Consider the following 17720-nt stretch of genomic DNA (forward strand, 5'->3'; position numbering starts at 1 on the left):
CACATGGATAGGTAGTAGCAGGAAACTGGAATTGAACCCACAAAATTTGGATTGCATTAAATCTTAAAATTTTGGAAAGCCTCTTCATTCATTGCTGTTCAGCCATAGTATAACTTCACCTCATTTCTGTTGTCTTATTGTTGACAAGGCCCCCAAAGTTGTTATGTCAAGTTTGATAAAGAGGTTGCTGCTGTTTTGTGGCGTGAACACCCTCTGAACAACTACAGGTTGCTCATCTCAACTTCTATCTTTTAAGATTGACTCCAGAAGTAAAAAAAAAATCTTGTTTTTACAGTGAGAGAAAAGCCATTTTCCAATACTATACTTTTCATTGGCACATACTACTCTTTCCAATGTTTTAAGATGTATTGCTATAAAGAAATAATGAACCAAACATTTTCTTTCATTGTGTGAAACGGTAGTTTTCATTAAATTTCTATTTTTTGATTATATTGTTTTGAATAGCTTTATTTTTTTCCAGCTCTTACAGTTGTAATTTTGCCTCTTTCAACTTGTTAAAATCTTTCTTTTAACGCCACATTACTGAATTAATAAATTAATAAACATTAAAACGAAGCCTTCATTCGACGATGTCTGGTTTGCTTTCTCCAGCAATCTTGAGAGTTGGAGCGCGAGCAGGCAGACGATGGCTACGTCACATCCGCAGACTCTCTCCGGAAGTACAGTTAATTTTTATTCACAGGGAGAGAAAAAAACACAGCTGTTGTTGAGAAAGAAAACATCAAAGTGAGTTTATCAGGTAGGTGTGGTGGTTTTGCCTTGTTGGTGAGCTCGGTAAGCCTCAGTGGGAGCTGTGCTCAGTGTGTGAAGCTGCTGTTTTGTTCTTTGTGAGTCTCGCTGCGCTCATTTTTCTGCGAGTTGGCAGCAGCTAGCGTTAGCTTATAGCTATCCATCAGCTAACTGACCATTTCTGACTGCCTGTTCTGCTCTCACTGACAACTACCTCCCTCCTCCGTTAGATTATCACTTAGAGCATTTGTTAAAATGGGTAATATGTAGATTGTACGTCGTGTTACTTGATAAGCAGTTACTTTAATTCCAATTTATCTGTTTGTGTCCACCATTAGCCTGCCTTGTTGCATGCATGATAAACATCAGCTGCAGGTCTATGGTGTAATGCATGTTTGGCAATGAGTTTTTGCATGTTTATGTGTTATTTTAGCAGAAATTAAATTTAAAATGCAAAGAAACAGATAACTCAAAGTCGGTTTTTATCAATAACTCTAAGAGCAAGTTGCATTAGGTAAACTGCTTGGAAAATAGTGTTTGCACACTTATAGAAATCCTTGTTTACGTTTTTAAAATCTCAATTAAATGATTTAGAGTAGATTGTAATATCAGACAAAAATGACTGTAGTGAGTAAAAGACAGTTTTCAAATTATGATGCCATTTACTGAGGGAGAAAAGCTCAAGTGCAAACGAGTAGTGAATTCTTAACCCTATTAACCTATTAACTCTATTGGAGGAGTTACATTAGTATAAGAATCTCAAGAATCTAGAATCTAACTATCTCTTCCACAGCAGCTAATCATGTTTGAATACAGCCTTTTACTAGGCCACTCCAAAACCTCCATTTTTTTATTTTTTATTTCCTTTTTCAAATCTTTCCACTTGCTGGTGTGCTTTGGTTTATTGCTCTTTTACATAAACAAAATGTTCTCAAGCTTAAGGTTCTCAAGATGGTTGCTGGACATTCTCCTGAGTAACTTTCTGGTTTAGTAGAAGTGATTAAATCAATTATGAGTAGTCATCTAGGTGTTGTAGAATATGGATGTGGTGAAAGCAATTTTAGCCAGATATGATTTGACTCTTTATACTCTTTGGTCAGCAGAGGATTTTACCTCACAATCTTTCCATAAGCTAGTTTTGCTCTGTCTATATTTTTATTGTTGACTCGTGAACATCTAACTGAGATATGTGAGGTCTGCAGTGCTTCAGATGTTGTTTTGAGTTATTTTCCAACCTCTTGAATGAGTTGTCAATGCCTTCTGCTATTATTTAAAGAACATTATCAAAGTACAATTATTATGGATTTTGGATTGTTGTCCTTTTTGACTACCTCCTTTTGTCCATGTTCAATGTTTGGAAATGAACTACTGTTGCTAGTTGTGAAATAGTTTCACATCATGATGCAGCCGTTACCATGTTTGATAATTGCTAGTGCTACTGTGAGCTTAGGTTAAAAAGTCTTACTTTGAGACAAAAATACTTCTTTTCATTGTGGTGAAATGCCTTTGTGTGGTCTCAATCCACAGTTTAAAAATAGTTCAAATTTGACTCTCCAGCAAATGGAGCTGATGCAGATTAAGACATTGTTATGACAAGATTTGTTTTGATAAGTTTGTGTCCCTAGTTGTAAACATTTTAGGTGCAACACAATGGATTTTTATTTTACTAGTAATTTTTTGTTATCATTTTAATTTCATTTTAAGTAGAGATAGACATCTACCACCTTTTTATTCAGATCAGATTTGGGCACACCTGTTCATTTAACTTGACTTAAGATAGTAGGGTTTGTAGAAGACTCCTTTTTGTTGTTCAGACCAACAAATTCTAAAACATTTGAACCAAAAAGGATAGTAGATGTAAAAGAAAATCTGTACATCTTTCTTTTATTGAGGCAAATGTCTGAGTCCCTTCTTGGACCCACAGTAATTATTTTTGTTACATATAGCATGTCTAAGTTATTACTGTGCAGGTAAAAAGGAAATGACGCATTATAATTATTTTCTTTTTTTTGTTCATAGAAACAAAAACATATACATTTTGGCCCACTGTTCAAAAAGTTTTCGCAGCACTGCCAGCATTTTATTTAATCTAATTGTAAAAGTTCTACACAGGAAGTTGGAACGTATCAAAACAGGGTGTTCAAAATTAATGCTATCATAATTCATTGATAATGAAGGCTAAAATTAAGCTGAAATTGAACAGGCTGTTATTAAAAGTCAGCTCAATCCCAGGACTCAAAGTGTCAAGCAAAGACAAATTTACCTCTACCAAGGTTAAATATCCAGCCAGAATGAGATGAACAGATGATTAATGACATTGATGCTCATTTGCTGTGGTTTTTAATTTACAACACTGTCCAAGTCTCATTGTCCTTTTCTATTTCTGCAGAATGCCTGCCTCAAAGAGAGAATTGTCGCCCCCTGAATCTCAGTCCAAGATGAGAAAGGTGGAAGAGGATGGAGATGATTTACAATCCAAAACTGGACCAACTAGCAAATCTCCCAACACAGGAACCCAACAAGCTAAGCAAAAAAGATCTTCTATGGAAGATGAAAATAATTCATTAAAACAGAGTTCTCCTTCAAATGATTCCAGTCCAACCCCTTCAGACCCACCTTTTAAAAAAGCCAAGCTTCAAACAGCCTCAAGTGCCTCCTATGGAGAAGCTCCCTCACTGCAAGCTAACTCCAAAGGTTCCCTGAAGCAGACTGCCTCAGCAGAATCTGATAAGGAGCTGAGCAGCGACACGTGTAAGGTGGACTTGTTCAGAGAGCGGGATGATGAAGACAAGGCCCGCTGCATCAAAACATATTCCAACAAAGTCAAAGCTAAACGCAAAGCAGAGGAGGGTACGTCTGATCCACTGGACATGAGTCACGATTCATCACCTGCATCATCCGATTCTGTACAGATCGAGCACAACTATGGTAGAAACTTGGATTCAACATCTTCTCAAAGCTTATCAGATACTGATCAGCAAGAAACTTCAGTTGATGCATCGAATCTGGTGGTGTCTGAAAGAGAAACGGGTGACTTGGCAGCTGAAAAAATGCAACTTTTGGAATTTGAAAGCCAAGAAAACAAAACATCTTCAAGAGAAAATATACTTGTTTCCTCTTCTCAGGGTGAGGAACAGATAGATAAAATTGGGTCCACTAAAATCCTAAAGGGCGTAGATAATGAAACGCTATCATCGTCAGAGGAAACACTATGTTCAGTTCCCGAAGATGTGAATACTAGCTGTAGAGGTGAAGGTCGCTCTCCATTGAGCCATCAGTCTCCTTCTGAAGAAAATCAGTGTAATCTAAAATGTGAAACAACAAAGGGTGAGCAGAAGGAACCCGAAACAAGAGGAGGCCTGAGTTTTGGAAAGGTACAAAATGTGTCATCGGACGAAACAAATTCCCCTTCAGTGACTGAAAACTGTAAACAAGAAACCCAGGCTGATAGAAGAGTAACAAAAGGAGAGCCCTTAACATCTCTGAAAGAAGAATCAAATCCTGAAGAGAGACACCATAAGGCTCCAGGAACAGATGGTGACTTGTGTGAGGATTTGAACAAAACACAGGAAAACTCTGAGGAAAGACTTGAAGAAAGCAGCAGAAAAAGGGTTGACTTGCAGTCTCCTTATACTGGTGCCAGTTCTGATCTTCCTGCAGAAGAACAGAATCACAGCTTGATCCGTGACACTCAGTCTTATTGTCGGGAGATTTACGATAAAAATCAAACAGCGGACCCTTCTGAAAATATAGTCGTTCCACTGAATCACATAATTCAAGACAACATGACCAAAGTAGAATCTTCAAACGTAGACAAAGAGAGTGTTACGATCATTCAATCTGCTGCTGTACCAAAGATTCAAGATAAAGAGGATTTAGCGGCTTCAAATCCAAGTGTTATGGTTGATTTACAAATCTGGGAATCTACTGCCAACCCGTCCACAGATTTTCAAAAGCAGGAAAATGTTGGAATCATGGCAAGCAAAGAGACTGTGAGTGAAGCAGAGAAACAAAATATAACAAAAATACAGATAGGAATTACATCAGATATCATAAATCCCAGTACTCCAGTGGTAATGCAAAAGCAGGAATTCTATGAGGTCAGGGAACCTTCTCCTACAGTTGTATCTACACAGAGCCGTGATCATGTTACAGTTGATAAATGTGAAAAGATGAATACTGTTGAATGCTCTGGCAAATTTCAGGGTCAAAGCGGGATAGAAACACAGCCTGTTGCAGTGTTAAAGCTTTTAGAACATGAACCGGAAATACAAGTGCAGGAGAACCAAGTCAGTGAATCCACCACTGTAGAAAAAGATCCAAAGTCTCCAGAATGTTTTGCTACAACGGATGAGACTCTAACAGAAGTGGACATGCAGACCTCTAATATATCCAAGGAGGTCTTTGAAAGGACTCTGATAGAGCAATCACGCAGTCAGATGAAACAGCTAGTCAGTGAATGCACCACTGGCATATCTGATAAAGCTCACAAAGATCTTGATAGTGCAAATTCTGCTACTGAGACTCACAAGGAGGTAAACAAAGAAAATAAGGTCATGTCAGAGGCCGTGTCAAATATTGCTCCTATAGAAGAAACCAAAATCCAGCTGTCTAATGAACCCAGTGATAGACCTAACACAGCAAATAAAGATCTGGAGAATGCAAATGGCTCTGATCAGAGTCAAATAAATGTTGAAGAAGCTGCAGAATCCAAGGATGATGTCTGTAATATTGCAAAAGTCAAAGAAATGCAAAGCCAGTTCACTGAACCCATAACTGAGATACCTGAAGAAGCTTACAGAGGTCAGGATGGTCCCTGTACTGCTCAGGCTCAAATCAACATTAATGACCTGTCTGCAGCAACATCTGATGAGGTCTCAGGTATTACTCTTCTAGAAGAAATGCAAACCCAGGCAATCATGGAACCTACTACAAAGATAGCTGAAGAAATTCAAAAAGATTCAGTTAGTTTAAAGTGGGCCCTTCAGACTCAAATCCATGTTAATGTCACACCTGATGAGGTTTCTAAAACTGCATCTATTCAAGAAGTGCAAAACCAGATGGTCAGTGAACCTACCATTAGTGACAAAGCTCATAAAGATCAGGAAATTACTAGGATCACTGTAAATGCTGCTGCTGCTGAAAGTCAAGAAGAAAAAAATTCAGAGGTTATAGCTATTACCGTTACTCAGCTGGTAACACCAACAGACATTTCCAATCTCACACAGACTCCAATTGAAGTTGATGTTGCATCAGAAGAACTTTGTAACATGGCACCTGAGGAAGAAATCCAAACCCAAGTGGTTGGTAAATCCATGATTGACATATCCAATGAATATCAGTTAGAAACTGCAGGAGAGACTGTTTCTTTATCACCAGAGGTGTTGCAAAGCCAACTGGTAAATGAACATGTTATTGACATGATCAACGAGGTGCAGGAAGATCCAGAGCATGCAAATTGTGCTCCTCAGACTCCAATTGAAATTGATGTCACAGAAGAGCTTCCGAACTTGGCACCTGCAGAAGAAATGCAAACTGAGATTGCTAGCAAATCCCCCTTTGATGTGTCTGATGAACATCTGGAAAATGCACATTCTAGAAGCAGAGAAGATGTTGCATGCGATTCTGCTCAGACTCAATTAGAAGCTGCCTCATCATCAGAGGGGTTGCAACAGCAACTGATGAGGGAACCTACCACTGACATTAGCAGCAAGGTGCAGGAACATCTGGATGTTACAAGTGTTTCTTCTCTGACTCTAATTGAAGTGAATAAATCTGAGAATGTCTCTAACATTGCACCTGTAGAAGAAATGCACCCCCAGATGGTCAATAAGTGCACTATTGAAGTACAGGATGTAGGTCATACAAATCTGGAAAATGCCAACTCTACAACCAGGGACAATATATGTGTTTCTGTTGTTGGTCAAAAACAAGCTGATGGTGGAATTGTAGGCACATCAGTGGAGGTCTCTGTAACAGCATCTGTAGGAGAAATGCAAACTCAGCTTGCCATTGAATCTAACAATAACATACCTGATGAATACCAGAGGCATAGTGTTCATTGTGTTCATGTTGATCAAAGTGAACTGCAAGCTGATGGAGAAATTCCTGCCACATCACAGATGCAATCTAACTATCCTCCAATAGATGACACGCAGCCCCAGCTGGTCGGTGAACCTAATATACCCAACAAAACACAGAAAGACCTGGAGAAAGAAAGCTGTGCAACTTGGACTCCGATAGAAGTTCTTGCAGAGGATGTAGACATGCAAACACAGCTGGTCAGTGAACCTACCACTGACTTACCAAAGGAAGTACAGAAAGATTTTGAAAATGCAAATTCTGCAGTTGAGACTCAAGTAGAAGTTGGTCCCACGTTAAAATTCTCAACTGTTGGATCTTTTGAGAAAATGCAAACCCAGCTGGTTAGCGAACCCAATGTTGGCACACCAGATGAAGGTCATGACAGTCATAAAACGTCAAGTCACCAGAGCAGCTTAGATATTACATGTGCTCCTGATACTGCTCAGAGTCAAGTGGAATCTGATAAAGAAGTTGTAGCCACATCCCAGGAGGTCTCTAACTTTCCTCCAATGGAAGAAATGGAAACACAAACAGTTACTGGACCTGTTACTGAGATACCCAGCGATGCTCAGAAGAATACAAATGGTGCTGCTCTTCTGGAAGTGGCTGCAGGCTCACCCAATGACGTCTGTAACATTGCCCATACTGAAGAAATGCAAAGCCCGAATGTCAGTGAACCTAATCCAGACATATCAGCTGAACCTCTAGTTAAAAACTACAACAAGGTAAATGTGGAAATTGTGACTGTAACACAGATACAAATGGAAGTGGACACAGCAGTAACAAAAGGGAGTCCAGTTTCACCCTGTTCCCTGCATAGCAATCAAAATCAAACAGAACTTGACATGGAGACTTCAGAGAAGAGTTTCAACATTGGTTGTGTGGTTGAAGCACATAGGCAGGAAACTCTCAATGTAAGTGAACAAACAGCAGGAGATAACGTTGATGAAGTTCATGATGATGTGATGATTGACAACAAAAGTGTGAACAAAACCAGCTGTAAAGAATGTGTCACTGTAGAAGATAATCCAATACAATCTGAAATGCAATGCACGTCAGCAACAGAGGATTTTATAGCCACACCATTAATGGAAATGCAGAAAGAGGAATGTCGAGATGAAACTGACGTTTTGAGTGCAAACTATCCAGCTGTGGAAATGCAAAACAAAATGAGTCGGCATGTTGAGAAAAATGCAGATTCTATGACTGTAACTGCTGCAGAGAATAAGATGGAAACTGACTCTGCAGTAAAGAGCTTTGCTTCATATTCTACTACTGAAACACAAATCCACCAGATCTTTGATGGAACTCAGTCTGCAAGTGACACAAATGAGGGTAGTGAAGAAGTGACCAAGGCAGTGGAAGAATTTGTTGGCGTAGGTGAGAATAAAATCGAAATGATTACGATACAGCCTCTTGAGGAAATTTCTCAACCAACAATGGTAGTAGAAACAAAATCTCAAAAGAGCCTTGATGCAAGTCAACCTGCTGAAGACTCAAACATGAGCATTGAAAATGAGAACGAGACTTTCAAAGAACCCATTGTTATTGGTGAAAATCTTGTAAAAGTGGAAACACCCAAGCCTTTGGAGGAGATTTCTCAACCAACGTCTAACATACAAGCACAAAGCCAGAAAGCTCAACAGGACCTCAGATTGTCTTTTTCACCAGCTCCTACTGAAATACACAACCAGGTGAGCATTAAAGTAACCGAGCTTGTAGGAGAGGCTAAAGCTGTCGAAAAATGCACTGGTATTTTTGAGAACATAATGGAAATACAAGCAGTACCTCTTGAAGAGATTCCTCAACAAATATCTCAAAGACAAACTGACACTCAGAAAAGTCTTGTGAAGGAGACTGTAAGAAATATATCTAAAAAGTCCCCAGAAAGGTTTCCCACGATGGAGAGTGATGAAAATGAAAATCAGATTTCTGAAGAATGTGTCACTGTTGCCAAGAGTCCAAATGAAATGAAAATTCAAACAACAACAATAATACAGGAAATCTGTCATGGAAATGATAAAGAGGATGTCAGAGAATGCCCTAGAAGTTCTGATGTTTCAGAAGAGGTAGAAATGCAGAGGACAGAGAGACGGGAGGAAATTTCCCAACCAACGTTTACAGAACAAAAACATAGCCAGAGTGGTCAGGACGTCACTGAATTCACTGCAGACACCCAAATTTCATCTTCATTGCTACAACCTGAAACACAGATCCAGAGGCTTGATCTTTGTGTGGAAAATGATAACCAGACTACCAGAAAAAGTCAGAGTATTACTGAGATTCAAAAAGAAATGGAAGTAAAGAAATCAGAGTTGCCTGAAGGGATCTCTCACCTTATGGAAGAAATCCAAAGCCAGAGAGATGAGGTCAGTGAACTCCCAGCAGACCCTCAAGCAGAAAAAGACTCTCCTCCTGCTGGGAGAGCATTAACCTTTATCTCTGTTAATGCTCAAGTTGTCAGACCTTCTGTAACAGACATTCATGCATCAGAAACCCCTGCTGAGATTTATTTTGAGAAGTCTGTTGTTCACCATCAACAGCAAAGAGGCAAGGAGGTTGCTGAAGAGTATGGAAATGAAAAGGAGGTCACCTCTTTACGTGAGAATGTTCTAGAGACTGAAATTAAAATGGAAACGTCTGCAGAGATGGGCAAGATTTCTTCTCTCGAAACTGCAGCAGAACACCACAACCATATGGCAAAAGAAATCAACGAACACACCACACACATATCGGACAAGGAACCACTTCCTGTTCCTAACTTTGAAGTTACCAGGAAGACAGAGCCTGTTGTTGAGAATATAAGAACAACAACCTCATTAGAAGACGACATAAGAAGACAACTAATTGATGAAATCAGTGTTGACAGACCTGTTAGTAATCTTCAAGATGCTGATGGGAGCAAAGTAGTTGTGTTGGTTTGTACCCAACAAGATGAGTATGGTGGTGTTCAGGCATCAGAAGAGGAGATTAGGACAGCTAATGAAATGGAGATCCATTTTAATGAAAACCAGGTAGTTTACGAACCTATTAGTAGTCCAGAGAGCAACAGTGGTGGTGAAATTTATACAAAAATTGAGCTGGGTGGTAGCATTTCTGTTCTGGACATACAGAACACAGAAATCCCCCTCGCTGTGGGTGATGGAGCAAACCTTTCAGTCAATGATGTTAAATTAGGAACTGTTCACCCTCAGCAAGAGGACAAAGACGAAATTACTGTTCCAAACAGCCAGGGTTTGGAGGACATGGAGGTTCAAACTACCGGGGAGGTACAAGGTCCCACATATGCCCAGTTGGAGCAGAGTAACACAACAGCAAACACTGTTGACATCAGTGCTACAGATGGACAGTCAGATGATGCTGCAGAAAAAAGTGAAAGAAGTGCTATTCCAGAATGCACTAGTGCAGTAGAGTTTCCCAAGGAGGTACAAAAAAATGCTAGACTTGAGGACGCTCAAACTCACAGTGAAGTTGAGATAACAGATGGTGCATCCGAAGAGTATGTGATCTTGGAACCGGTTTTGGAGAATGAAATTCACTTGGATATCTTGACTCAGGCTGCAGCTGAATCAGGATTGTCAAATCCTCCCTTGGATGGTGGATTGCTAGGTAAAGAGCCAAATCAAAGTATTTTAAATGGCTCCCAGAAGATGGAGATACATGAAGCAACTGAAAATGTTAAAGATGCTTCTGAAGCCAGCACAGAGGAAGTTTTACCTCTGGATGTTTTTCACAGTGCTCAATATTCTGAAGACCATACCTCTAGTGTGGATGCAGAAATGTCAAACACCGATACTCAGCCCTCAACTAAAGATGGTAATGTAGCAATAATGGAGAACCCTGACCGTAACTTGGAGCTACAAGAAGTAGAGATTCTCCAGGATATTGAGATTGGTCGGGAGATTGTTGTGGCAGAGGATGACGAGGAAGATGATGACGTTAAAATAATAAAGCCACCCAAACAAACTTCTGAAGACCCTCCAAAATCCGAAGAGAGGGTAGTAAATAAAAATAAAGACGGAATTAGCAGTGTTTTGAAGGAAAAAACTGAAGATGATAAAAAGCTACCTGAGGTGGAAAAACCTAAGAAACAAGAAATGAATACACAAGCAAGAACCAAAGCTCGTCTTGCGGCGTTGGCCGAACAAAAGGCTGCAGAGTCTAAGAGAGCGGCACAACGACAGCAACTGAACCTCCTGGCGCTCTGTCAAGAAATTGCAGAGGACATTGCCACAGACAGCATGTTGTTGAAGAGGATAGAGGAAGAAAAACAAGCAGCAGTAGCAGCAGCTGCCAAAGCTGAAGCCAGCAAGAGGGAACAACCAGCAGTTACCTCACAAGATGCAGAGCCAGATAATGTTGCAAGCCCTGCTGGACCAGAAGGGAACTCCACTTCGGTGACCCCTGCTCTTGAGTCGTCTGCTGTCCAACCCTCTATGGCAGAGTCGGCTGAACCCAAACCAGCCACAGAGCCTCAGAAAAGACGCTTCTTTATATCGCAGATTTCAGTGCCACTGAAAGCCCATGAAAAAAAGAAGCTGACCCGATATCAGAGACTCAGGCAGGTTGAGCTGCAAAGGGAGAAAATGTCTTGGGCTCGTGTGAAGAAACTAAAATCTGATCAAGCAAATCAGATGTTTTCAGACATTGACTGGCAAGCGCCTTTTTCTGGTGGTTTTTTAATGAATCCCATAACTACGCTTCCTCCACCAGCGACGAGTCCATCAATAACATCCCCAGCAAGCCCTGCTCCTGCCAATAAACCTGTTCCACCAAAACCAGAGTCCCCTAAGGCTGAGCCAGCTGCGACGGAACCAACTAAAACAGAAAATTCTCCCACTCAGCCCCCTAAACTAGAAACTACCAGAACTGAGCTTTCTAAGAAAGAAACAGACAAAGTTCAGCCACTAAAAGCTGAAACTACCAAACCGGAACCGCCTGTTGTTGAAGTTCGTAGAAGCACGAGGCAAAGTAGGGCTCAGGCATCTCAACCTGCTGCAGCCACTCCAGGGCCTGCTCCGAAAGTGACCCGGTCCGCAGCCAAGAGGACTCTGCCAGCAGTCCCTCCTCCTATGCCCAATGGACTTAAAGCTCAAAAACTGAAGCCTGTAGAGTACACGCCGTACAAACCCAGACCCAAGTACTCCCCAGATGACTTTGAATTAGATGATGACGACATGTTGCTAGTTGCTCCAAAAAAGCCAAATCAGCCCACACAACCGCCTCGCCCCGGGATCCCTGCTCAGCGTCCCGTACCTTCATTAAAAACAACTGATTCCCTACAACTACCTACCCAGGCAAAACTGAAAGTTCAGAGCACACCTGGACAGATTTCAGCTCAGTCAAAGTCCACCACTGCAGCTCAGCCTCAAATAAAGCCAACACAAATCAAGCCTACCGTTCCAACCCCTCAGTCAAAGTCTACGTCTGCAGCTTCTTCAAAACCAGTTTCTTCCAAAACCAACTTGGCTGGAGTTCAGCCCGAGCCCGCCACTAATATCCCTCCTTTGTCAAAAACAGCTGGTGAAAATGTAACGCTGCCGAAGCAGCCAGCTCCAACAGAAGATAAGCCACCTCAATCGAAGCCTTCAGTAGCTTCAGTGCCTCAGAAACCCGAAAATCCTCCAACCCAGGAGAATAATAAACCCAAGGTAACTCCAGATTGATTTGTTTTAAAGTATTAGCACCAGTATTATGAACATGCTATGACCGAAGCTTTTCTTTTTTGTACACAGGGTACATCTGGTTCATCTTCACCAGTTTCTGCCTCTTCCTTTACACCTGAGAACAGTACCAACATATCTGCTGCAACAAAGTGTGAAGAAATATCTGCTGGTTCGTTGTTGCTGTTGTCATCTCAATTCAATGCAGGACAAATCTGCTACTTTTGCTTTCAACCTTTTAAACTTCTCTGTCTTAACATTAACCATGCTTCCATTTTAGAATCCCTTTCTTGTCCACCAGTTACTATGACCGTTCTGCCTCCGGGGAGTAACACAGAATTAGCTTTGACAGAGGAGAAGACATCAGAGAAGCCCTGCCAGCAGTAAGAATATTCATGTTGGTTGTTCACTGTCTAGCACTCCTCCTCTGTGATCCATCCTTCCACCCAGAAGTCTTACATTTTGGATATAACAAAGGGCAACTGGTGTGTCACTTGGAGTGTTAATAGTGCGAGATTTTTTACAGGCCACACACTACACTAAAAAAACATTTCATAAGGGCACTTTTGGTCCAGAGGAAAAGGGCAGGTGCTCTAGCACCACCTACTGTCTATCTGTGCACCGCTCTGAACTCTTACCACCCATCCATCCAAGTATCCATTTTCCTATTCTTTATCTGTTTCTCTATCTGTTTGTCCAGTGTACCCCATCTATCCATCTGTTTGTCCATATGGCCATAACCCATTTATTTGTTTGTCCATCCATTTTGTTTACCCATACTATGTTCTTTTATCCATCTGTCCATCCATCCGTTTGTCCATTATCCCAGTTTTCCATCCCATCATCTCTCTTACTGTCTGTCCATTTCTTCATCCAATATTCCATCCTTCTCTCCATCTGTTTGTCCAATTTTCTTTAGTTCATCTGTTTACCCATCTGCTTGTCCAACCAATCATCCATCCATCCGTTTCCAGGCACCATAATTAAAACTTGACTTCCTTAGAAATATGTTAATACTTGAAAAATTTCCTAAGGTTCTGGGATCTGACTTAGAAGGAATATTCCTGATGTGTGTCTGTTTTACAGCGGAGAGGAAAAGCCACAAGAAGCAGCGACTCATCAAGAGGTCGACAAAGATGGCACTCAGACGGTAATTGTGAGCATAAAACTCCCCCATCATAATTTTACCAAAGATCTCGTACAGATTAAACAGGACTACTGTTGCATGTTTTGTAAAAACTGTCATCTTTTGTCTGCCAGGATGTGGGACAGAAACATTTTGGGCCAGAAGCCTGCAGCGTGTGTGGGATGCTCTACTCTGCTGCCAACCCTGAGGATGAATCTCAGCATTTACTGTTTCACAATCAGTTCGTCAGTGCTGTCAAATATGTGGTGAGACCAGTCTGCATTCACACAAACCATGTGTCGAGAATCTCTTCGTCACATTCATTTTTATTTGTTTAGCTCATATCTTGTGCTTAGTTGAGCTAAACAGGCACAAGGTATGAGCTTGTGCCTTGTGCCTGTCCTTAAACCGGAGTGTCCTTAAGTTTTTGACCAGTTTAAAGACACTCCAATTATTGTGATTGATATGGAATATCTCAAAGATGCCATTTTCTTTTAACGGTTTAATATATGTTGTTTTCAGGGGTGGAAAAAAGAGAGAATCATGGCAGAATATCCTGATGGCAAGATCATCCTCGTCCTCCCTGATGATCCCAAATATGCCCTGAAGAAGGTCTGTTTCAAGTGTCGGGGCATTGCCTTCATGAACAATGCAGAAGTTAAACCTTTGTGTGTCATTTTGGACCTGCTGTAGCTTGATAATTAATTGTCCATCTCAGGTGGAGGAGATCCGGGAGATGGTGGACAATGACCTTGGCTTCCAACAGGTGGAGACAAAGTGTCCCTCTCAGACCAAAACCTTCCTCTTCATCTCTATTGACAAGAAAGTGGCTGGATGTCTCATAGCAGAGCACATCCAAGAGGTACAAGACTGCAGGCTCTTAAATCTAGCACACTGTTTTGTCTTTGAGGCTTTTGAAAATCAAGATTTTCTCATATCTACTCAAAGGGTTACAGAGTGATCGAGGAGAATCCTCCTGAGGGCTCAGAGGGGGAGAAGGTGATGTTTGAACATCAGAGAGCTTGGTGCTGCTCCACTACGCCAGAGCCGGCCATCTGCGGCATCAGTCGCATCTGGGTGGTCGGCGTGATGCGGCGTCGGGCTATCGCCACACGCTTGATTGAGTGCCTAAGGTTGGTCTTAGTATTCATACTCAACGTTTTCACATTTTACGAGCAAGTCCATTGGGATTTTAAACTAAACTATGGAGTAGAAGGAAAGGATGAATGGTTTTCAACAGGCAAAAATCTGAAAGTGTGGTTTGTATGTAGATATTTTTATTCTTTTCTCTGATGCCTCTAAATAAAATTCACTGCAACACTTCACACTTTGGTTGAAAATTGATAACCATGTATAATCTTTCTAAAAAAGTTTCCAACATCTCTTGGTTTAACACAAAATAATGCGTTTTACAAACAAAGAAAACTTTTTACATAATTAAAGTTGCTTTTCTTTTTTACACAGGAACAACTTCATTTACGGTTCCTACCTGAGCAAAGACGAGATTGCGTTCTCAGACCCCACGCCTGATGGAAAACTCTTTGCCACCCATTATTTTGGCACATCTCAGTTTTTAGTTTATAACTTTGTGAGTGGGACCCGCTCGATCCAGCCCAAAACTGACTCGGTATGACAGTCTGATGGAGGAGGCACCAATGGATTCAAACATGAAGTCTTCACAGCATGACACAATTTACTCCGAGAAGTTGGTGATTGGACTAAAACTCAGGATGACAACTTTAACTCTTCCGGGCATAGTATTTAAAAAAGAAAAAAAAAATTCTTTAGATTCTTTTTAAACAAATGGTTGGTTTTGTTAGAATACACATGCATGAAATGAGAGCAATAGAGTTTAAAGAGCATATTATTTCTGTGTTCAGCAAACTGAAACAGCTTTTGAAGCTGACTGAAGATGAGTCAGGATCTCCTGGATGGTGAGGCTGCCATCGTCTCCACTTTATGGGTGTGAATTGTAGATTGGAGCATTCATCATGTGTTCCTGTATAAACCAAGCCATATATTGTTCACATTTTAGCTTTTTGCTGTCTTATTGTTGTTTTCAAGTTTCACCAATATTCTCTTTATTTTAAATTTGCTTTGTTGATGATTGTTAATTGTGTTTTATTTACGTCTTGACCACATACCCTCTCCCTTCCGGCATACGGATTTTTATTAAGTTAGTGTAGAGAATCATCCTTATTCTTTAGCAACAACTTAAAATTTATATCGAATCATGTAGATTTATGTGTACTATTACGAGATTTATAACGGAAGTTGAGAAATATCTTAAACCTGTGTGTTTTTTGTTTTTGATATTAAGGTCCAGTCTTCACATGAGGGTTTAGATCACACTCCGATTAACAGCATCATCTCTCAATTCTGTCATTGTTAAAGCGGTCGCCTTTTAGAGAGACATTTTGTTTAAGAAAAACAAGAAGAAATTGATTTATATAAACCTCTTATGTAAATATTTATTTAAATAAACCATGTAAAATATTTGTTGATGCCGCCTAGTGGTGATTATTTTTCTTTTAATGTAGGAAAAGTTGCTGTTAATGTACACAGATGTAGGTTATCAATAAATGTTACTGAAAGGTTATTTTTGTTTAGAAATACAATAAAAAACCTAAATTCATATTGTATGTATGCCTTGTACACAGAGTAATATATTTCATTGTTCACTTCAGATTATTATGAATAGGGATGCACCAATATAATTTTTGTCTTTTATTGGCGATTCTGGTCATATGAAAACATAAATAGTTAGAATTAGCTTTTTACAAATAACATCATATGTAAAATATTAGATCCTATCACCTCTATAGAATTTCTGGATCCTGTGGATGTAAATTGTAAAAGATTACATCTATAGGATCCACTATAGGATCTAAAGATCCACAGCTACAGTTAGATCTCTTCAACAGATGAATAAAAAGACTGGTGTGAAGTCTCGCTAAAAAATGAAAGCAGGATTTATAAATCTTTTCAGTAAATGATTAGAGAAGAGCAACAGCTGTAGCCCATGTTGTGAATATGTCTTCATCTTTATGCATTTATTTAAAATGAGGTTCAAGTTCAACTCTTGAATTTGGTTTCCTACACAATCCTCTCAAAACTGCAGTTACACATAATACTTTGTGTACCTTTTTCTGCCACAGCTTTTCCTTCCACTCAACTTTTCAGTAGTTCGTCGGTTATTAAACATATAATAAAATCCCAATTTCAGTAAAAAAAAAAGTCCCAGTTGCTTTCGCACCTTTACCTGTTTTTCTTCCATGATAGGGGGATTTTCAGAAAAAAATCACATTTGATTTTCATTGGCTCTGAAATACAAACCCCCCCCCCCACTTAAATATGTAGCTGTAATTTATTAAATGAATTATTTTAAGGTCATTTTTTTATGACCTTAAAATCTATTGGGATCTATTTGAGTCTTGACTGTTTTAAACGGTGGGAACTTTCTTGCTTGAAGATGTAAACACTCCCCTCTTAGCACATTCCTCGACGCTCCTGTCACAACACGGGGCTGCTCGATGGCAACTTCTGAAGAGCAAAACAGCCTTAGAACAACACAAACGCTTCCTCAAACAGAGGGGGACAAAACCGAGTTCTCCACTGACTCCTCCTCAGGAGTTGATACAAATCAGGAAGAGACAAACAGAGCCGAGCTTGTTTAGGTGTCTTTCACTCAACAACCACCAATGGCATTTCTTTGTTGTTTGGTGCACAAAGGTCATCTCAGTTGATAGAAACAGTCAGAAGGATTTAGGCTGGCTGACAAAAAGCCGAGCAGGTACTTGCAAACACACTTTTATTCTTACACATCAGCATAAAAAGACAAAAATATCACAGCTGCCTGATTTTAAAGCATAAATTTCTTCATCCTAAACATAACATTTTTGGTCCAGCTATTAAAAACAAAAATTTACACAACAACCACAGCATTTACAAGTAATTTCTACAGTTCGGGTTCATTTTAAGAAAAGAAACCAGGTCTGACCTGAGCTGCAATTGCAGTCCTCACCAACTCCCTCAGTACTGCTTAGATTGACTTTGTTTTCAGACTTTTGCAAGGACTTAATCTTTCTAAAGAGTTT

The 17720-nt window shown here is 40.1% G+C and overlaps 1 protein-coding gene across 1 annotated transcript; it reads left to right on the forward strand.

The window, feature by feature from the left end:
• Nucleotides 1-641: 641 nt before the first annotated feature.
• LOC122824070 lies at nt 642-16121 on the forward strand. The gene is made up of 10 exons (XM_044104272.1): nt 642-747; nt 3140-12485; nt 12570-12669; nt 12778-12880; nt 13584-13647; nt 13758-13889; nt 14146-14235; nt 14342-14485; nt 14572-14756; nt 15088-16121. The coding sequence occupies exons 1-10, from the start codon at nt 647-649 to the stop codon at nt 15254-15256; spliced, it is 10434 nt and encodes a 3477-aa protein (XP_043960207.1). The 5' UTR covers nt 642-646; the 3' UTR covers nt 15257-16121.
• The last annotated feature ends 1599 nt before the right edge of the window (nt 16122-17720 follow it).

Source organism: Gambusia affinis, linkage group LG21, assembly GCF_019740435.1.
Source record: "Gambusia affinis linkage group LG21, SWU_Gaff_1.0, whole genome shotgun sequence".
Lineage (NCBI taxonomy): Eukaryota > Metazoa > Chordata > Actinopteri > Cyprinodontiformes > Poeciliidae > Gambusia > Gambusia affinis.